General features: G+C 30.1%; 1 protein-coding gene and 1 long non-coding RNA gene across 3 annotated transcripts in view; one reads left to right on the top strand and one right to left on the bottom strand.

The window, feature by feature from the left end:
- LOC118203961 (uncharacterized) overlaps positions 1–23,896 on the bottom strand; it is a 40,176-nt gene that overhangs the window by 4,321 nt on the left and 11,959 nt on the right. Inside the window, exon 2 of the long non-coding RNA XR_004760697.2 lies at positions 1,699–1,800. This is a non-coding gene — a long non-coding RNA (uncharacterized LOC118203961). The remainder of the gene's footprint in view (positions 1–1,698; positions 1,801–23,896) is intronic.
- The window catches only part of LOC118203947 (uncharacterized), a 94,685-nt gene that overhangs the window by 61,891 nt on the left and 8,898 nt on the right, over positions 1–23,896 (top strand). For both annotated transcript variants that reach the window (XM_035376262.2, XM_035376270.2), the window contains exons 15-19: positions 10,619–10,658; positions 14,319–14,382; positions 14,676–14,734; positions 17,134–17,180; positions 19,055–19,513. In XM_035376262.2, coding sequence (XP_035232153.2) covers positions 10,619–10,658; positions 14,319–14,382; positions 14,676–14,734; positions 17,134–17,180; positions 19,055–19,513 — 669 coding nt within the window. The remainder of the gene's footprint in view (positions 1–10,618; positions 10,659–14,318; positions 14,383–14,675; positions 14,735–17,133; positions 17,181–19,054; positions 19,514–23,896) is intronic.

The raw sequence follows: 23,896 nt of genomic DNA, 5'->3' as shown, positions 1-23,896 counted from the left end.
TTGCCAACTTTACATAATTTTATGTAAATTAGATTTTACATAAATCAATTTCACTCCCACATGAAGTTTCATTTTTAATCATAATAATTATTAGTCGTAACATTTTTCAGTAATTAAATTTGTAGATATGTTAATTTCTAAATGTTACATCCCCCAATTATTAAAATTAAAAACGCTATTCCAGACTGTTGTAGTTGAAAGATTAAGAGGCTACACTTGGAATTTATTTTCTGACAGGGTGTCAGCTCACAGTTTTAATTTATTCAGAATTCTAAAAGAAAATCACCAAATTATAATTGTCATAGCTATTTTGGATTTCCTGAAAATGTGTGATGTTTTTAAGTGGGCATTCGTCTTGTGGGCTTTTCTCATGCAGTTTTCTATCTGGCCACTGGCTATTCAGTTGGGGAAACCATTGCGTTCCTTTTCTTTTGCCCCCAGCTGAGAGAAAAACATGCTAAAGAGAGGACAGCCTTGCTTAATTGCTTTATCCCCTATCGAGTCTGGGGTGCCAAAGAACGGCTTCAGAAGGGAGGGGGTGGCAGGAGAGCAATTAGAGGTTGTTGAGAATTAAAGAGGATTTTAGATATTTTTGTTAATTATTAGAAAATAACAATATCTGAAATTCTGCTTGTAATTGAAGTTAACCCCTTTCTTGCATAGTCTTTAGTCTAGTTCTTGAATAATTTTTACTAAGAATTTAGCTACAATTTAAATTATTTTGAAAATTTTCAATAAGTGGAAAATGAAAGGAATTAAATATTACTGAAGATGTTTGAAAATATTTTTCAACCATTTTAAAGGGATAATTCACTGTTTTTGCAGTAAAACTGCAGAGTGGAAAATATGCTATTTGCTGATTGGCTAGTGTCTCTAACAGCTGTAATAAACTCTAATAAAATGCTAAATAAAATGCTATGTATTTATTACTATAATTTGAGGTGATTGTAATTAAATTTGTAGATATGTTAATTTCTAAATGTTACATCCCCCAATTATTAAAATTAAAAAAGCTATTCCAAACTGTTGTAGTTGAAAGATTAAGAGGCTACACTTGGAATTTATTTTCTGACAGGGTGTCAGCTCACAGTTTTAATTTATTCAGAATTCTAAAAGAAAAGCACCAAATTATAATTGTTACATTCAGAAAACCTTTCAATCAGGAATATGTTTAAACTTTGATAATAGACTCAATCTAAAGTAAAGAATAAAATATCTCTTAACCAAGTTTTTATTGTGCTTAATTACATAAAACTGTTGGGAGCAGAAAGCTTGTTTTCTGCCTAACAAAATAAACAAATAAAGTAGTGATAAAATAAACAAAGACATATTTTTGAGACATTAAAATTCAGATCTGAATACTCCATTTACTATAATTAAAATTATAACTGCATTTTATAGTAATAAAACACCGTAAGTCCCTTTTGAATATTTGGGCTTTTATCAATGTGGGTTGTTGCATGAGCTTTTTATCAAAGTGCGCTTTCATCACTGTGGGCAATTATCACAGTGAGCTTTTTTTTTGTGGGCTTTTGTATTTATATAGTTATCTTACTCATTTATATATATATGCATTGTGGAATGAGAACTATAAATACCATCAAATAAACTATTAAAAATTACTAAAATGAAAAAAAAATACATGTAAATTTTTCAGTAAATTATAAGTAAAGAATTACTTTGCTTTACACTACATACTTTAGATTGTCATCTTTGAGGCACGTGTAGATGAGGTGAAGATTAGGATAGTAGATTTTTATATGAATGGTGATCAGTCTGATGTATCTTCAAATGAATCATCTGCAAGTAAAGGGAACATTTATGATGAGAGGACTGTATGAGATGTGGAAGGAATTGGCATGTTAGATAAGGCAGCAACAAAAATTTCTGAGGCATCTGTCTCAAGACAGTCTGTTTCTCAACTTGTCTGAACAGGTTTTCTTTTGTCATTAATAAAAGGAGAGAACTGTATGTTATCCTTTACAGCAGACTTTAGGAAACCTCTCAGATTTTGGGTTTTCTAAAAAGAGTGAAGTTCTGAACTCTTTTCATCTCCAAACAGATTTCGTTCTTTGAGAACATGTTCATTAATCAAGTGAAGTTCATAAGGAAGGAAACATTTCTGTATAATGTTTTTACTGGTAGTAAAAATATTTTGGGTACTTATATATTATCCCAGCAATGTCCACCAATTGTCAGTTGTTACTGTGGAATTGTAAAGGGCACAGTCACCCGTGATTGGTGCCAAATTGTGCAATTTGTTGGTCGACTGGATAATACGTTAAGTACTTAATTTTATATTGCAGATTTGTTTTACAATGTCTTAAATTCCAAAATTATTTTGCATTTTTTACTAAATATTAAGAAAAAATTAATGATGATGAATAATTTGAAAGGTAATTCTTTAAGGATTGTGCTGTTATTATTTTATTATTTAAATATCGGCAGTTTTGTGGAAATGACATTTGGAGGCATTGAAAACCTGATTTAATTTGAAGTATAAAATAATCAGATATTTTATGTGAAATAAAATTTTCTGATAAAATGAACTTGAACTCTATTTATGCATTCGTTCAGTAATAGTATGCAAATGTTTCTTTTAAAGGAATGAAATATTTTTTTTTTTTTTTTTTTCTCCCAAATGAATGAAAATATGTTTCAGTTGTTACATTATGTTCAATATTATTTTATTATTAGTAGTTCTAGTTTAGAACTACAATTATGTGCATTTTAATAGAATTTTATTCTTTCAGTGTAAAAACTATCTATTTTGTAATTTTATAAGTTTGTAATTTTTTTTTCATTTGAGGTTTTTTTGAGTTATAAATTGTATTTTAAAATTCTTTTGATGGTATTTGAATGTATACGTAGGCATATTTTGTATCATACATGTTCTATATTAAGCTGTTTACTGTTGTGAATAATAACATTTTATATTTTTGAGATAAAATGCATTGCATGTTATATTGGTATATGCAAAATTCTATTCATTTTGTCAATAACTGTCATTAGATGTCATTCACAGGAAGATAGGAATCTTTTATGAATAAGGATTGAACAGTAGAGCCTGTGAGCTGTGAAAATTTTAACAAAAGCTCATACTTTATCATGTATAAGCAAAATATTAAATTCTAGTCAAATGTTTTACATTTTTCAAAAATAGAAAATGAAGATGTTTGTGCGTACAAGGGGGAAGAAGTTAAAAAGCTTTGAAATTCAAAACTTTTTTTAAAATCACAAAATGTCTCAGGAATTACACAAAATTGCAAGTAAATTTATTTATGTGGCACAATTTATGCTAGAAGCTGCATGTGTTGTTTTCTTTAACTTCATTTGATGTTTTGGAAGATTCCGAGACTAGTGATGTTTTTTAGCATTTTTATATATGGTTTAGAATAATATTTTCTTAAAGGTTTCCCATTTAAGTAAATTATCATTAAATCCGAAATGTGTTGTGCAATCAAAGATTTTATGGAAATAATGAGCTGAAAAATAGTTTAGGTTCAAAAGTTACTGCTTTGACAAATTCTTCAGTCATACATTATTTGAACTCTTTGAGAAAGTATTGACTAACAGCATTAGTCTGTTCTTGCTTTAGCTTTTTTTTATACTATTAGGAACTTTATTATACAATTTTCCTGTTGAAACTATCTTGATGAAATTCAAATTTAATATGTTTTCGTTTTATGCCTTATATAAAATTTAATGTTTGTCAAAGTGTGGTTGTGACACATAAGAAATGCATTTTTCTTAGTGCAAATAAAGGCAAATAAAATGAACGGGGGCTTGCAGTTTAGGTGCAAATTTAACAAAGGGATATGAAAACAGTAAATATATCTAAAAAATCCATGCATTTAACGGTTTAAAATGGCAGGCTGTGAGGAGAACACGAGACATTATTTAGTGTGTGAATTTAATAAAGACAATACAATAGCCACAATTTTTCATATCGGTGTTAAGTGTATGAACAAGTTGCAGTTGATGATGTTGCATATTATTGTGGATTTTAGAAATGCCTCTCGAGACAAATGATGTACAGATCAGTCATGTCAAGAAATCTATCAATAATTTCTGATAATATTCTGTATAAATCTTAAAAAAATGATCCAGTCCTAAGTATTAAAAAGTATTTAAAAAATTATCTTCTACAAAGTATGAAAAATGTTATTGGTGCAAAGAGAGATGTCAAACTATGAATGCAGGCATCTGTTCAAGAAATTTGACCAGTGAGTCATCTTTCTCTGTAAAGGAATGAGATAAGAGAGCCCTGTATTTATGTACTTCTTTGCCTATTCATTCATAAGTGAACAAGAAGTGAGAACTGGGTCATCTACCATGATGTTAAGCATTGAAAGACTGTATGCTTAGTTGCAAAACCATTAACCCTCTCGCTGCACATCCCGCGATTTCCACGGGGAACGTAGAAGTAGCAAAATTTGCATGGGGATGAATTTTTGACGTCTATTTCTGCCGTGCAACCCAACCCGCTCTTTCCCCATTCAAGGTTTCCTTTCGGCTTTGCTGTGATGTGTAATTGTTTATTTAGATGTGAGCTAACAGATGGTGTTAGTTATCCACATTTCTGCCAAATATACAAATATAGTATGTAATGTAGCATTTTGCACGCGCTTTTCAGAGCTCAAAGATGTCTGGCAGGAAGCGTTTCGCGAGTGATATAACCTATATTCCTGGCGATATTTCTGACTCTGATTTCAAGTATGTTTAAGATAGTTATAGCAAAACTGATGAGAATTTCTCGGATTCCTCTGCAGATAGTGGATTACATATTTCAAACATATTAATCTGAAAATTCAGTTTTAATCATTATTCTTCAACTTTATTAATCTGAAAAATTCAGTTTTTAGTCATTATTCTTCAACTTCAGTATTCTGACAACCTTTTTCTATAATCTAATTGAAAAAAAAAACCCCTTTTACAAAAATTTTTTGTATATTTTAACTCAAAATATATGTAGATTTGAAATATGTAATAAAAAATATGCAATTTTTGAACCTATTTTGATTTAAAAAAAGTACACAGTGAGAGGGTTAATCTCAAAAAAAAAAAAAAAAAAAAAAAAAAGACTGAATCCCAAAAAGATTTTAATGAGTGCATCATAAAATATAAAGATAACATGTACCTGGGATGTAATTAAACTATAAATGCTGACCTTAATGGCTAATAGACAGACTGAGAAGAGAGCTGACTGACATTGGAGTTGTTGATAGTTTTCGACTGCAATTGCATTATCTTTTACCATGATAATTCCAGATTTTGTGATGGTTAAATTGTTTCAAAAAATTCCTGAACTTTGGTTGCAAAATGTTTTTTGTTCTTGCCTCTTTACAAGTTACTACCATTTGTATAAAACATTTTCATTTTGCCAAACTTCAGGGATATGGAGGATACAAATCCAGTTTTTTACTCCAGTAGAGGAGTTTTACCAGTGGGGAATAAACCTATTTCAAATAAGTGGCAAGAGGGCATGTAATGATAACAGTTGAATGAAATTGCAGTTATTTTACATTTTATGTAATATTTTTAATATATATAAATTTACTTTTTATCATTTTAAAAATTAACCTTAAAAAATTACTCCTGATTCAGAAATGTATGTATGCATGTATATATGTAAGTACGAATATATGTATATGTCTACATATACACATATATGTACATACATTAATACATTTTTTATCCAACAATTTTTAACCCCGAAAACAGAACAGTGCCAAATTATTATTGAATAGTTCGTAAATCCACAATTCATGAAACAGCTACAGCAGAACATAAATTACTCGCGTTTTTGCTAAGAGAGGATTTTCTGTAATTTGAACTGAATATTAAAATTAGTAACTTTTTTGAACAAGTTACGTTTTCAATAACTTGAATTTTTCCCTCTCTTCAGTTTCAGCCTATAGAAATTTGATTATATTCTGAAATTAAAGCAGTATATCGTCATATTTGCCAATGTGTATGAAAATAAATCATAATCAAAATATAAATAAAAACTAAGAGTAGGGGAAGTAAGAAAATCAATATATTAATTTTAATATGTGGATTATTGATTCTTTGTGGATTAGAAAGGAGTCATGCTGGTCCATCACAATGGATTAATACAACATAATATATATATATAATTAGTTTAGAGATAGGTGATGTAGCAGAGAATATGATTGATGAAATGACAAAGCTTCCTGCATAAGATATCAGTTGTTATGATCAGTTTAACCCTTTTTTTATTCTTGAGAAATATTCTCAACACTTATTGCAGAGTGTAATGGGCACAGTCTGTATGCTCATTTTTGATCACTTTTGTGCTTTTACTACATCTTGCAACAAGGAGAAAAGGGCAACATGCAGCAAAGGACTTGATGTCACTGAAGAGAGAGATTTGGAATGTGGTGTGTCCAAAATGAAATTTCCATTCAGAATGATATAGATTTGATTTTGCTTTATTTTGATTAATTAATCAGTTAATTTTCAGTGTCAGTTCCCAAATTTGAAATTATTATTGGCTGAAGGTGTTGTGTAAGTATTTATTTCATTAGCAGTAATGCTAATTAGCAATAAGCTAGATTCAATATGCCATGAATTAATTTTAAAATGTTGCAGTTTGGAGGGTTTTTTTTTTTTTTTTTTTTTTTTTTTTTTTTATATGGAGAAAAGGGGAAACAACCAAAAATAAGTGAAGAGCTTAAATTGTTGCAAATTAAAGTTAGGATTTTTATTTGCAATTTTTTTATATCTTGCATATACAAGGTGCACCCATATAGCAACCAAACAAATTAAAAGTCCAAACAATAAAATAAAAACCTGAAAGAAAGAGTTCAACTCTTGTTAAAGTCAGTTTGAATTGGTTATTTTGATGTTTGCAAAAGCCGTAGTCATTTTCTTTTACTGAGAAGACCCTTGTACAAAAAAATTTGCTTTGAGATAGAATTACCATTCAATTTCATTAAAAATTAGGTAAATCTGCTACTGAACCATAAGAGATGATTCAAACAGTATATGGTGATAAGTGTTGAGTGGTACAGTCGCTTTAAATGTGGGCACGAAAGCATCGAAGAGGAACTAAAGACAGAGTGCTCTTCAGCTTCATAAATTTTAATTGAAAAACTGAAAATGAGAGAAGTTTGTGCTCGTTTTATGCCTTAGATTTTGACAGAACAGCAAAAAGAAAGCTTAATGATTTCTGGGAGAATTTACTGACTACCACGAGACAGGGCAACAATTTGTTAAAGTGTTTCATAGTAAGAGATGAGACCTGGTGTCTACAGTATGACCCCAAAACAAAAAGATAAAGTGAACAGTGGAAAGGATCATCATCCTTCGTACAAAAGCAAGGCATGGATGTTGAAATCAAAAGAGTAGGCGCTACTGATTGTATCTTTTAATTTCAAAAACTTATTCACCCTGAATTTGACCCTGAAAATCTGTCAATTCATCAGTATTTTTATAAGGATGGGCCTTTTTTTTTTAAATTAAAAACTGGAGGGGGGTAAGTTAAGAATTTTTTTTTGTTTTTGTTTTTGATTTAAATTCTGGGCTATAGTTTCTTTTACATAGTAATGCCAGCCTCATGAGCAGTGTCAGTACAACAATATCTTTCTAAGCAATCAGTTGCAGTGATAAATCACCCAAAATATTCTCCCGATTTATTGCCAGCTGATTTTTTTCCTTTTTCCAAAATTTTGGCCATATAAGGACAGATATCTGAAAACATCTTGGATATTAAATGTTACACATATTTTGCAAATGGTTAGTACTAGTGCCTATGAACAGTGTTTCATTGACTTGCTTGAAAAATTGTTTAGATTCCTCTTGCAATTGTTTTGAAAGAAATAAATTGATTTGAAGGTTAGTGTTTTTTTTTTTTTTTTTTTTTTGGTTGCATATAAGAAATTGTCTGGTTACTGTATGCATGCATCTTGTATAATATGTTATCTTAAAAATTCCTTTTTTTTATTAATTATTGGTAAACAAATTTATTTTAGCAGATTTGAAATTTTTATGTGTCAAATGCATTTTTCATATAAGATTATAAAAATTCCAAAATGTATGAAGATGAAATAGGTATTGAAAAATCTGAAGTGTATCTAATTTTTAAATTCAATATTATTAGAAGGTTATCATAAATTTAATATGACCTAATGTAATGTTGTAACATGTGGAGTTGCATTGAGCATTGAATGCCTTTAAAGAAGGTTAATTGTTGATTGCTCTAGCATCGAAATGCATGTTGCTGTAAATGAAATGGATGCAGTTTTAAATTTAAAGTATATTTAAGATGCATTTGTTTGTTTAATAATTTGTGAAGTAGTTGAGTAAGAGAGTAATGACTTTGTGGAGGACGTGATGAGGAAAATTGGGTGATATTTATATTATACATGAGGAACACCATGTATAGAATGTTCACTAGGAACTGAAGATTGAACTACCAGTGTTCAGCAATCTTATCCACTTGAATCCTTTGTTATGGGATTTAGAATGAGTTGTATATTTATGATGAGTTTATTAGCTGTGAATTAACTAGTCATGAAATTTATAAAATATTATATCTTAACATAATTTATTTGAACTCTTTAAGGCTGAATGTGAAGAAGTATTTTGAATTACTGCAAACTTTTCTGTGATTAATAGAAGTATACATTTTGCAAAAGCAGGTTGACTGAAAAGTAATGCAGAATTTTGGCTAAGCAAAATTCAAGTGCAGAGAAGTATATTAAAACTGATTTGGCAATTGAAATTTTTACTGATTCTTATAAATTTGATGTCATGACCTTTCTTTCTCAGTTCAACTGAATTAACATTTCGTTAGCAGCATTCATAGATATGTGATATTATATGATAAGTTGCATATTTTCCATATTATACTTTTTTGAGTTTCACCTGTGTAGTCAGCTGAAAAGATTTTAATTAAGTTAAATATAACAAGGAACTGTCAGTGAATATCAAACTCCAAAAATGGTTTAAGAAATTTCCAAGTGGAAATTTTAATCTAGTGTAAGAGCTTAAGTGGCTGCTAAGGAAGACAGAAGATGATGAGTTAAGATTTGACGTAGTCAAATATGTGGATGTAGTCAAATATGCGGATTTGGCAGAGTTAAATCCACATATTACCAGTAAAGAAATAGTTGAGAGGTTACTATATAATTTGAAAGTATATGTATATAATTTGAAAGCTTAGTTATCTTTTGGTTAATGTTCAACTCGTAGCTGCTTTCCTTTGTTCACAAGCAATAAAGTTGAACTTTTTTAAAGCTTACAGTGATTGAAGATGAGAAAGGATTTTTTAGGATGATGTTAATTCAAAGATATTGGTTAGGTTAAGTCCAAAAAAGAAGCCAAGTTTCGGGGGGGGACTCTAATTTATTACAAATTTTTAGAAAATAACCAATATATTAATGCTGGCCAATGTGTTGACTTGATGCGATTCTTCAGTAAGACAATACTATATTTTATACTTCAAGAGATTTAGCAAAAGTTTTAAAATAATGAGAATTCTGTTATTACCACTTCCATGAAAAGAAAATGCTGCAGTGACCATAACATGTTACGGTAATGATGCAGTCTACCACTTTTAGCGATCTACCATTTTTAGTTATTTATTTTTTAGATGGCCCCACTAAAACTGGTTATTGTTTTAATCATTTCTTTTTCTTGCTATTTTATTGCATGTTTGAATGTGAAAGTTTACTGATTTTTTTTTTATTTTATGAAGCTGTTATTGAATTATAAAACTATTTAATAGGTTATTAAATTAAGTAATGACAGCAAGAATGGCCTTCTTATAAGAGACTGAGCTGATTAGGATATGAACATTAAATCATAAGTCATCAGAAGAAGTTTCACAGATGGTATTAATACCCAAACGACTCTATCATGCTAGGGTATTTTGAAGCTGTCTACATGTGAAGTTCCACACTGCAGATGCTTCCATGCTGTCTTGTAGAATCATTGTAAAGATCCAATAATAATAAGAGTGATGTCTATTTTTTGTCTGTGCTGTGCAACATTCATAATGGCTGAGTGACTCATAAAAAAGACCTTTCAAAGACTTTTGTAAAACTGGAAAGCATTTAAAATTAATTAAGTTAATAATTTAATACTTTATTAAATAAATAAATGGAATACAATTTACTGATGGCTTCTTAATTATTTGTATTTATTTTCATATTTAAAAACATTTTAAAGCTGCCATATAAGAAATAACTAACTAAAAGCTGTAGATCATGTGCTACATTAGTACCAGTATTACGCATTAAGGTCATTGGACTATTTTAACAAAAACTTCCATAGCAAGCTGGAGGTGAAAAAAAAAGTAAATGGATAATCTGTGAAAAGCCAAGATGATACTGCAGATTTGTCTGAGAAATAGGCAGTCATCATAGGAAATGATAGATGCTATATTAATAATTAAAATTTTGGAAGAGTATTCTTTTCTATCATCCTGTATCCATTTTGCATTACTTTTTAGCCAACTTGATGTTAAGATTTATAAACACTTTCTGTCTGTGATCTTCTGAAGAATTTTCTAGTGTGCTTTATCTTTTTAAGAAATTAATATATTAGTTATGCAATGTTAGATTAATTGAGTTTTATTTCTTATTTTCAGGTTGCTACCGTTAACGGGTAAAGCCAGTCCCGCTACCAAAGTCAGTAAGAACTTTTATTGTTTTATCCTCAATCAACATGCTGATACTCAGCATTAAATGATTTTAGTTCTGTATGGCTTGTAATATGAAACTGTGTTAATAAAGCTAGCACATAAAGTTTTTAAGATATACATTTGATGGAATAAGAGAACACCCTTTTACACTTCATTAATATTGGGTAATCTTAGTAAGTGCGCCGTGTAGCACAACTTATCATAGTATATGAAGGAGATATTTTAATTATGTTTTTTGGCTAATTCCTATGCCATGAACCATGGATAACCATGGAATTATTTTGAGAGACAAGTTTGTATATGTGCATTTATTTTGACATGCACTGTGCACCTAATTGTTGTTAGAATTTTAGAATTAATTTTAACTAAATTTTAGAATATTTGCATAGGAAAAGGGTGTTTTCTGTGATCTTTACTTTGTTTTAATAGTTAGCTAAAATAATTATCAAAAGAAAATAGCAATATTTAATTTTATGTGTTTTAAAGAATTTTTTAATAATAAGAAAATTATGGACATCTCTTTTTTTTTGTGTGTGGGGAGGAGGTTAATATATATTAGAAAATTTAATAGTTTAGTTGCTGCTGTGTTGTGATTGTAGTGCAGGTTACTTATATGCATATGTGCATCTAATATCTATGTGTTACAATATATGCTGTATCATATGATTGAAAAATGGCAAAATATTCTGATTGAAAAAGATATATATGCATATTTCTAGTTGATTTTTTACTAAATATTGGTCAAAACTGAGATTTTATGCAAAATGAACTTGAATGAATTTTTTGCAAATTGTGCACTAAAATATGGTAAAAATTCATGCTTGTTTTTTTGCTCAAATTTTATTCTGGGTCTAATGAATGATAAGTTGTGTGTAGATCAACAGTTTTTAGTAATTTAATTGAATATAAAATGAAGTTTTAAATCTAAGCAAAATTTGTATTTTTAGATGATAACCTATTAAGTGACATTTTAATTTATAAGCATATACAATGTAAAATTTTAGACTTTTAGTACAAATGAATTTGAATATCTTTTTGTGGCATTTTATCCATTGAAGCATTTTTGAGCAGATATAAAATACAAGGTGTGTAGGAAAATTTTATACACTCTATGAACTGTCATAGAAGATTTATTTTCCAATCTACAAGGTTAAACTTCTGGGAAAAGTAAAGCTACAGTCACTCCAGTTTAAAAAATAAGTGTTCTTCCTAGTCAAACTGAATGTTCCAAATGGTGATTAAAATAAATGATCAAAATGGTGGTATTCAGCATCCATACATTTTTAAGTACAAGCCACAACTGATTCTGTACTTCACACCAAAGTGTCTAATGGGGTTTCTGCATGTGCTGCTTAAAACTCGTCCCAAAGTGCATCCATGTTACTTGGTTTATGTAGGTGCAACTCATCATTTACTGTGTTTCATAAGAAAAAATCGAGCAGTGTAAGGTCCGGAGTACAATTGGGAAAGTCAGTTGGTCCCTTCATCCTGTTCGCTGGGTTGATACATTTTGAATCAGGTATGCTTGTACACTCTGAAGATAGTGCTGCAGGACAACATCTTGTTGGTAATAAAACCTTACATTTTATGAATGACAGGAAAAATAGAATCAGCAAGCATTGCTAGGTACTTTTCTCCACAAAACAGTAAGGTCCAATGAATCCCCTAAAAGAAAAACCACACCACACATTTACACCAGGCAAATTTATAGCCTTTTCAATAACAATGAAGATTATCTTCAGTTCAATACACAGAGTTATGCCTGTGGATAGCTTTATTAAGTTTCAGTTGTGCTTCACCCAACTATGCTACCCATAAATTCCGATTCACATGTAAACATCTGAATCCATCAAGAAAATTATGCCCCGTGATGAAGCTCGTCATCATTTAATCTCCTGAACCCATTCAGAAGATTGATAATACCGTACGATCTGGCTCATCGTCATTAGCTATTGCACCAGTTTGGAATGTATACATATAACTTGCCGTACTTCAGAATGTGTAACCAGCACTTATACAACTCTCATGTTACCCTTGTCTTAAAGATTTTTGTAATGCTCACTGAAAAAATTCCAGCATCTCAACTGAAGATTCATCTCTTGTAGCTGTGCAAGGTCGCCCTGATTAGCTTTTCTTGCACAGCACACGCTGTTCCATGAATCACAAATTTGTGTCGTAGGCGTGCCACCACTATTTCTGGATTGCTGCAACTCCAGTACAACTTAGTAACCTGTTTCCACTCTTCAAAGCTCAAAAACATGTCCATCATGTTGATATTACTGTCCTGTCACCAACTGGGTTGCACAGCTAAATCGTTGATTCTGCTTCCACCTGTTGAGGAAAAATAACATTACTTTTTTCCGAGAAATTTAACCTTGTATTTAGGAAAATAAATTTTCTATGACAGTTCAAAGTGTGCATACATTTTTTTTGATGCACCCTGTATATATTTAAGATAGATTCATCTAGATTTTGATGATTTGCTATTGAATACGATACGATATACTGTAGATATTAGCTACTAAATAGGCTGTGGTATTTAAAAAATAACTATCTCCATACTGCTTTTTATTTCCCAAATTCTTTTATAAATGACAAAACAATTAACAATTCAAAAGTCAGGCTTTGAGACGAACATGTTCAAGTGAAGGACTGTGAGTGTTCAAAATTTAGTGGCTATAAGTCTTTCCACACTGTAAGGAGCTTACATATTTACATACAGGTTCTGTATTATTTAATAATGTAGGTTTATGTTTTTATAAGAGAAATAGTTTCATTTTTTAAGCAGTTAATAAGAAACAAATGAAGGAATTCAGTGAACAATAGCATGTACATCTAAAAAAAAATAATCACTGATTGCAATTTTCTTGAAGCTTTTTCAAAACATTGTTATTATGGTAAATACAGAAGTTCTAGTCCTTTTCATGTGTGAGTTGGAGTAATTCGTTAAAGCCAGCTGGTTATAGGAAATTACTTTTTAAGATTTTAAGATAGATAGTATATCAATGTAGAAAATAATGCATTAGATGGCCAAAAATAAAAGTTTTCTTGAAATTTATTCTTTGTCCTTTTCAAAGTGAGTTAAGATAAGACAGTTCAAAGTGAGTAGTCTTACCATTTTGGCAGTTTGAAGTAGTAATGCCCCCCTTTTTTTTAAAATTATATATTTAAAAGTTAGCTGTGCTTTTTGTACCATTCCGTTTTTGTCTCATTTGAATGTTTTATGTTTCTCATTTATACTGTTTCTAAGTTTATTATTTCAGAAATAAAATGACAAAAATTTTTCCAGGTCTTAAAAATATATCAGTTTTTAAAATAATTTAAAAATCTGGAAAAAATCTTGCTAATTAGTGATTTGGATGTGCTAGAAATTATTATCTTGTAAAGTATAAAAGACATAACAAATGAAAGTAAAAATAAGTGAAAATGAGAAAATTGCACACATTTCTTTGTTTTGAAGGCATTCAAAGAATCAGGTTTTGTGAATGATGTTGTAAAATATACTAACTGTAGCAGTGCCAAAATATCTCTAAATTCACATTTGATTTAATTTAGTGTAACAGGCATTGTAACATATTGAATAATATTTGATATTCAGATATATTACTGATTTCTAGAAAAAGTTATGTTTCTTTTCACTTTGCAGCAGACAAAGTTGACACCTCAAGAACGCCTTAAACGTAAAATGCAACTGGCATTGAAGAAACAATGTGAGTAATTTATTTACTGGCATGAATTTTAAAAGTGTTATTTTTAGCAACATTTTTGAAGATTAATTCAATGAAAAATACATAATTTTCATATTTAAATACTACTGAAATTAATGTAAACAAAATGAAAATGAATGTTGAATGAGAGGTTTTAATATTTAAGTGCATCAACCAGCAATTTGTAGCAGATCAGATAGAAAAGTTGCTATAAACAGTTCAGGAATTTTAAAGCATTTTGTCAATTTAAAAATTAGCCTTTCCAATATGAATAAAAATGTAATTTATTATTTCAGATAAAGCTGATAAAAAAGCCCAAATGGAAAAAACAGAGAAACAGATGCAAGAAAGACAGGTAAATTTTTAAATGTCTTTTTTTTAATGGTTTTCAGTGCTATTGATGTTAATAATATTGAGTGATTTGCATGACATTGGATCTGTCAGTAGATATTCTGAAAGTAGTTTACTTTGTTTGCAGTGACGATTATTGTTAACTTTTTGTTTCAATACAGTTCAAAAAATCTTTAATACTGTATAAGTAGGTAGATACCTAAAACATTGTGGTGAAGCATATGTGGGTAAGTGGTCTAAACATTGCTTTTATAACAACATGTTTTTGTTTGAAAAATGCTTTGATAAATTTTGTTATACCTGCTGCTGAAAATGCCTTCATAATACTTTAAGCATGCAGTGAAATTTCTAATAATTGCTGACCACTCACAGTTAGTATTCCATTCTGTCTCAGACTTGGGTAACACAGATGAGATTAAGGCTTTGTGAAGTTCAGTTCTTCATTTCTCATCTTGTCAAACTGTTATTGAATAAATTTGGCCTTGTGAATCTGTTGATGTCATGTTGAAGAGGAAAGGACTTCCTTGTTAAATCGTTACCTTAATTAAAAGCATGTCTTTATTTTTCATTGTCCTTCATCTTAAGATATCCATTTACAGGAATTAAGGAATTCAGTCTGAACAATGATAAACAATTGCATATCATAGTGCCTCTTCTTCCAGACATCACAGTTGCAGCAAATATTTAAGCAGATAGTGGTGGCACTTGGTAAAGCATAAATTTGCCTATTGAATTGCCAAGTAGAGAAATATGATTTGTCGTTCAACATCTATCCAGATTTCCATTGCTTCGTAGTGGTACATTATATCACTCCATTCCATGCTTCTCTTCTATGGAGTTAGTCTCAGATTCATATATCTTTGATTATTAAAATCCATATCTTTTAAATGTCAGGAAAACAGTCGTTACGTAATTTTTCTGAAAGAGTTCTGGACTTCTTTGAGGGAATTGCCTTAATGTAATATTTTCTGTGGGTATGGCATCAAAGGTGTATTTTCATATGCAAAATAAAATGCCTAAGCAAAGTCATGAGATTTTTGCAAAAGGAGTGTTTATATTCTAATAGACTATTTTAACTAAGTGATAGTCTTTTGAAGTGTATCAAAATTTAAGGCAAGTTTGTGAGATAAAATATCAAATTTAGTGAACTAATAAAAAAATATGAATCAAACAATCCACCGTCAAAAAGAAAGAAAAAAAATAAAATATTTTTTATATAATTAAATTAATTTGGTGACAATTCTCTAAAACTGCATTGTAGAAAGTGATGTTTATATGGATTTATAAGAACTTTATAATGAATTACAGAGATGTCTTTAAATAATTAGTCTAGATGAACAAGATGAAATTGATAATTTATTACAGTTAATTTTAGTACAAAGTAAAAATGACAACTATGAATATCTCAAAGAGAATGCAGAGATAAGGTAGATTCTGATTTACACTCAAGATAATTCTATTACAAAGTAAAAATGATAACTCTGAATATTTCAGAGAGAATGCAGAGATAAAGTAGATCCTGCTTTACACTCAAGATATATTGCAGATTACTGATATCACTTATTGCACAAGTTCCAAAACACAATTCAGTAACTCTTTAAACTACAGTCTGAAGTAACACAGGACTGAATGATTCCTGTATAGATTTGTCCGGACTTCTCGAAGCTTCGAGAAAAATTGCTGTTGGAGCTTCAAAAATTCATTTTCTTAAAACTTTTAGAAAATTGCTAAGTTTGCAAGAAATTGCCAAATGGCATCAACATGGAGAAAACAGACCTCCAATAATTTTTCTCTTATCCAATGTTATATTCCAAATTATCGAAGAATCTTCAACATGGAGAAATTATCAAAAGACGAATTTAATCTCCATTAAAAACGAAAGTCTGTAAAGAGAATTTCTGTCTATAGCTTGGGTTCTAGTTAAGCCATTTTTACAGTTTAAACAATGTTAGATTCAGAACCAACCACCTGACACCTACAATCATGTACAATAAATAATAACTTAATGCAAGATATGTGGTCATAAATTCAGTTCCTCAAAGATATGTGGTCAAAGTAACCCCAAAATTATGACCTAAAATGTAACAAAGAGATAAATAAAAAACTATATAGTATTATAACAATACACAAAAGCAACAAAACAATCAAGTTGACTCAAGTAGCTTGAGAAATTTTCAGCAGTTTACAAATTCAGCAGTATATGAATATTAAATAATATAAATTAATAATAGAATGTTTCAAGTGTATGGCATTTCATTTATCTCTCAAAAAGTATTTCAGGAATTAGAATTATCTAAACTAGGTCTGAAATAAATTTTAAGTGAATCTAGTGTAGACAGATTTCTGCGAATATATGTGTGGTATATGTTTGTATGAACATATGTTGCTTTTTTATTTATTTAGGATCGAGCTGAGGAACTCCGAGAGATGGCCATCAAATTGCGACAAAGGTAATGAAATTTAAGTTGGTAGCATAAATTTAAGAATGAAATTCACAACAATTATAGTTTTTCTTAAAATAATTTGATAAAGATGCTCTAATTGTAGTGTGGAATATGGATTTTGAATGCCAAAAAGAATCCCATGTTCTCCTTAAAAATTGCAGTTAATTCTGTCGTCAGTATAATATTTCATTCTTCACTATATTAATTTTACTTTTGAAGAAACACTCAGCATTTTGATATGTTTATCATAAAATAAAAACATGTAAAGTATATAAAGATACAAGAGAAACATGCCGATGTAGAAAATAAAACAGGCAAATTGCCAACCTTGTATTCGGGATTTTACAAAATCTTCGCTGAATACAAGGTTGTTGATTTGCCTGTTTTATATATAGTATGTACTAATGATTTTAGTATATTTATATCAAATGCTGTTTAAATTTATTGAAGTTGCATCTTGTTTCCCTACCATGTTTTCTGTTTACAGCTGCTTGTTTGACAGGCCTAACTGAAGTTAAGTTTATCAGAAATTGAGCTGATGAGTGTATAATCAAAAGTAGAATATATAATTTTAATTTTTAAAAACAGGTTTTATTTTTAGCAGGGGGATGAAATTTTCATCCCCCTTAAGCTGGTGGTTAGATTTTTTTTTTGGCTTGCTATTATTGCCAAAAATCTTTTCCTGTTGTTACAGATTTGTTTCTTTTTAAATGATTTTTCATGTGACAGATAATTTTTTATTATAGAGCTTATATTACGTTTCATTTTCTTTTAGAGTCTTATTTCAGGTATTATTTTCAAATCCTTTTGGTGTTGAATTGTTTTTGCATTATATTGCATATTTAAAAAAAATGCTTTTTGGCGACGGAAGAATTTTATGTCTTTTTCTGTAGAAAAAATAGTTATGTCATGTATTTTTCTATCGACCTTGGAAGTTGAAGATATTGTCAAAATTGTACAAGTCATTCTGGTAGAAGTTTGAAGGAACTAGTTCCTCATTATTAAATTGATAATCACAAAGTTTTCTTTATTTTATTAGCTAATCAAATAGATACAGGCTATGAAAATGATGTACAAAAATTTAAGTGGATATGAGCTCAAGTTTTGAAATTTTCTGGCATACAAAGTTATTAAAATTCACGAGAATCATTCCAAGAGCCAAAAATCCATAATGAAATTTAAGATAGTAAAAAAACTATCATTTTTTTAACTTGGCCTCTCATAAATTCACTTAGATCTCAAATCTAAATGATGTTTCACTATTCCACTGTGTGTTTTATTGCCTGTTTTCTGTGAACTTCACAATCTTTCAGTACTTTAACTAATCTTTTAAACAAAGCTGTATATTTTGAAATTATACCACTGCTTGCTGTTTTGTAGAAGGCAGGATGCAAGTTTTAATCATGTTTTAAAAATGCAAGAGAGAGGGGGGAATTGCAGTTAACTTATATATGCTTTACAAATACTAAGCTGACTTACCAAAGATTAATCAAGTTCATATAAAAGCAAAGCAAAGATAAGTGTGTTATGGCATCACATCCATTATTGGTGCTAAATTTTAGTATTTAGGTGACCTTTATAAAAATGGTCGATAGCAAAATACAAAGTACCTTGATATGTAAGTCTTTTCTTTATAAGACTAGTTCTTCAGTGTTAATACAAAATATGATTTTATGAACTGAAATTGAATTATATCTATCAGTGTTTTTTTATATCAGATAATAAATAATATAAGTGTATAATATGTTTAAATTGTGATGAAATGATGTACAATATAATTTTATTTCTTAATTAAAGAATTAATTAAATATGATTTATCTTTCAATGACCTTTCTTCTCTTGAAATGCTTAAAAATTTTCTTTGTATTTTACTTCTTTAGAGAAAGGGAAAGAAGGCATAAAATGCGTGGGTTTGGTTATGATTCTGATAGTGATACAACATGGACTAGAAACCCAGACTTTAATCCACGTGCTCCTGAAAGCCATCATGTACCTAGGAAAAAAGACCCTCCATCGAGTAGAAGTAATAGCAGTTATGACAGTAGTCGAGAACGAAGTCCCCCACCACCTTCTACTAGTCGTAGACGGAGTCGAACAAAATCTCCTCCTATCCGAACTTCACGTAGGAGCCCTGCAGAGGAAAGGAGATGTTCATCACCACCTTATAAATCATACAGAAGAAGTCCTCGGCGAAGCCCAAGGAGAAGCCCTCAACGCAGTTATTGTCGAAGCCCAGGACACAATTCATATGGCAGTAGAGAAGCAAGATATAATTCTCCTCGTAGACGTTCAAGGTCAAGGAGTCCTAGCCGTAGATATTCTTCTTCAAGACAGTATAGGTATGGGAAAGCTATAATTTTGATATCATGAAAATCATCAAAGTACTGAAAATCTTGAAACGTTTAACATCTCATGCTTCCTTGGGAAAAAATTTCTAACTGTATTGTTTAAAGTGTGTTTTAAGTAAAGGTTGAATAAGTACCAGATTCCCAGGTTATCTTTGCATATGTTAAATGCTGAAACTGCTTGAACGGGGTTTGTTTAGCATCCTATTTTATGAAGTTGCATATTACAGATATTAAATCATAATGAATTAGGTATAGTTCGACTACCCTAGCCACGGCCATGAGCACAAGCATGCATGTACCATTCGGACCAGTCTAGTTTCAGAATAGGTTATATGGACAGGAATCATGTAGCAAAGACTTTTTCTGCTCTTATTTTCTCCCTGTTTATTTCCATGATATTTAAATCACACATAAATGAGAAGACAGAAAATTACTTTTAAGTAATTTAAGCTGATATCCTGATCATTTATAATTAGCTGTTTTATAACATTGTTTTATTTTGTGCATTTATTTATTGAATATTTGTAAAACTACACAAGTGTTTTAAAAATTAATTTTGCTATATATACATTATTTTAATATAAAATGTAATAAATGAATTTTATTGTATTATAACTGTAATTCTAATTATTCAATTTTTACATTTCATTATATGATCTTCATTATTATAGCATATTAAAATGAATTCTAACAATTTATTTGTTATTATAATTATTATATGACAGTAAATAATTATATTTATATTATAATTAATAATTATTCCCTCTTTTTTATATTTGAGCTAAATTATACTCCTGCAATGTTACTTGCTCGTTTCTTGGACTGTGAGTTGGAAATTTTAAATTTAAATTGTCCATTTTCAAGTTCTATGTCGCAAAATGTAATTGACATGATGTAGCAATTTTTTTGCACCACTGTGAAACACTTTGTTTTCATCAACTGAACTTATTTTTAATAATAAAAACAAGCTATCACTTATGCAAAACACCAAATTATTGGCAAATGTGAGGTTAAAATCAACTATGCTCTAGATAAATCCTGCACGGATGCAGTGGAAATCTATTGACAGAAGTCCTTTTTTACTACAAAAAGAATACCTTCTCTAAATATCGTTTCATGAGTTTTAGTGAACTTATCTTTAAAAATAAACAAGGAAACATACATTGTTCATAAAAAATTCATAAATTATACATAAAAAAAATTTCAACATTTTTCCTTTCCATGTGGAAAGCCAATGAGAATCTTGGCATTTATTTCTGCAAATACAAAACGAAGGCGCAAAAGACAAGTGACGATAGAATCACCTGATTAACAAGGGGAATTTTCCTCCCTCAATCATATAAATTCCCTCTTTGGGCAAAGACGGGACTTTAACGTAACCTCTCACCACGCGGCATGCAATTAACGCCCCTTTTGGACGATTCTATATGTTTTGGCAGAATGCCAGCCAAGGTTGCATTTGAGATGGTCAAACTATAGTAAAGTTTTTAGTGCTTCAAATTGGTGGTATTTTCATTATTTAAATCTTCTATATAAGAGCGGATTATTGCCACTTTATGACGCATTACTATGAGGTATGTTTGTGATCCAGTTATAGCTGGAATTCTGAATATTTTACTTTCTCAAATTTGGAATGTCTGTATTTGTGAAATCTAGATTCAATCAGTAAATCTATAAAATCAAGACATCTTTTAAATTTTATTTTACAGGAAATATATCGTTCAAAGATTATATCAATTTAAAACTTTAAGAAAAATTCAGTGAGAGTCTTCCTGTCTGAGCAAACTGTGGCTCAAGATATTACGATAGAGTGAGAAACATCCTTGAACAGTGATGCTGCACAGAGTAAAATATTATTTATTCTCATTACTCAAAACTGCATGAGCAACTTGGACCAGAGAATCCCTCTGACAATTGCTAAAGCTTTTAAGAATAATTTATTGCATAACTGGACAGCTTACTGAAATTCTTTACATTACATAAACCATTCTCTTCTTTCTAGCAGCTCTTTATCTCCAACACCTATTGCTATGCATACCACAAATTCTAATCTAATCTTCAAAGAATTAAGTGAAAAACCATTCTCTTCATCAGAATATCTTGCTGATCATACCTGAATTTTCAGTTGTTAGCAAAGTAAAATATAAATGCAATAAATCCCAGAAAGTTCCTTCCCTCCCAAAAAGAAAAAAAGCAAGCTTAACTTTGAAGAGTTTTTATTTATTTATTTATTTAAGATGTTGAGATATCATATAGGTAGAGTATGAGTTGATGTAGTGAAATATTAATTAACTTGTATAGATTAAAAATTATACTTTCTGCTTTGCTAATGAAATAGTTTGAAACTATATGTATGTATATGTTTCACATCAGTATTCTGAATTATTTGAAATTATGTCGGATTTTTACTGCACAAAAATTTTCAGGGTTTTTGAAATGAGGTTGCGATCGCCCATGTATTATAAATGTGCATAGTCATATATGTAAGAGAATGAATCATTTGAAAAGTTGTTTTCTGTATTTCTTAATGGCATTTTACTACAAGTGTTGTTTTAAAAATGCAGTAAATAAGATACAGTTCTAATACCCTTTAGCAGCAGATCTCAACCTTTTGACTAACACGAATCTAAACAAAAATTCGAAACTTTTAGTACCACCAATACAAAGTACTACTACCACCACCACTCTTGAACAACACTCAGATTGCATACATTTACAAGTGTTAGAGAAAAAACTTTGTCAGGATGTTGGAGTTTTAATTTTTGAATTTAATAGTTAAAAATACTTTGCTTATTTGTGTACCACCTATTTTTCTCTTGCGTACTACCAGTTGAGAAACCTTGCTCTTTAGTATATCAGCTGCAGAGTTTCTTATTCTGCTTTTTGTGTTCACTATCTGCATTCAAAATCCAAATGATTGTGATAAAACTTTGTTGTGATATACAAACAGCAGCCCTCTCTCTCTCTCTTCTTCTTCTTTTTATTTTATTCAAATGTTAATATACTATTTAATAGTTTGATAGTTTTCTGTATAAACCACATTTTATGCCCAAAAAAGGAAAGCAGGAGCAAATTGATCTTTTAAATTAAATATCCTTTTTTGTTTTTGTTTTATTTTAATATTATTTAACAGGATAGAGTTAGTTTTATGAGTTAGAAGAAGTGGATGTTATTATTTTAGAAAAGTGAATTGTATTTTTTTTTTTAATATAAATAATTTTTTGAGATGTGAAACTGAAATCTCCTCCCTATTTTGAAAGGTTTGATGGTATACAAGGTATTTCTAAACTAATGCAACAAACATTAGGAGATGATAGAACACTTGGAAACTAATACCTTTTGCCATAAAATGTTTATTTGTAAGTGTATTAATTAAGCTTTATAGGAGCATACGCACACAATCCATCGCAAGGGAAAAACAGAACATTTTAATCTAAACAAATAAACATTAATAATTGCTTGACCTGATGGAATAATACAATCAGAAACTGAGAATAGTACAGTGAACTGAAGTAAAAATGACATCACATATGAAAACATCAGTAACTACTGAAATAAAGTACACTTAATAAAGCTATTCAAAATGACGACTGTCTCTCTTTATAAAGGCCTTGTATCATCGGTGTAAGGTCTGGAAAATATGCAAGTTGTACCCCAGATTTTTGTGGCAACCACTAAAAGCCTGTCAACAAGATCCTCTTGGTTTTGATAGGAGTCTCATACATGAGGCATTTCAGATACCCTCATTAAAAGAAATCAAGAGAAGGCAGATCGGGTGACCATGGGTGCCCACCTGGGAGTATGGGATGTAGGCACCACCGTGCTGAAAGGTATTGGTGTGCCTCCATGCTGAAATCACATTTTCTTACAACTGGCTGCTTGTTCATGTTGTAGCAGTTCCAGCAACACTGTTGAGGGATATATCAGAACAACTTGTCCCATTCAGACATTCTGGTAACAGGTATTAGCCATTGAGCTTTTGTTAAAGATACCTTCTCCCACATTTATTATGTGGACATCCAAAATGCCTTCACGGATAAATATGGGTTCATCCAGGAACAATAAGTTTACTGGAAATTCTAGGTCTTCTTCACTAGTCTGCAACTCTTATTCATAGTATAGACGATGTGGATAACATTAACAAACATTCAGTGCATAAAACTCACTATACTGTGGTATACGATACAACATTATGATATTCTATAGATTGAATGGTAATGTCAGGTTGCTATCCTACCTGATGCATAATTTCTTATGATGTGCTGGCATTTGAACATTTTTCCCTTAACCTGTGTAATGCGTGTCAGCATGGAAACTTCTCTCTGAGAGTCAGTATTGCAAACACACAAACAAAAGTATGTGATCAGGAATGCA

The sequence above is a fragment of the Stegodyphus dumicola genome, chromosome 12, assembly GCF_044657685.1.
Source record: "Stegodyphus dumicola isolate Sdum_Otavi_A_Nest chromosome 12, ASM4465768v1".
In the NCBI taxonomy this organism is placed as follows: Eukaryota; Metazoa; Arthropoda; class Arachnida; order Araneae; family Eresidae; genus Stegodyphus; species Stegodyphus dumicola.
This window is presented reverse-complemented; position numbering and strand designations above follow the sequence as displayed.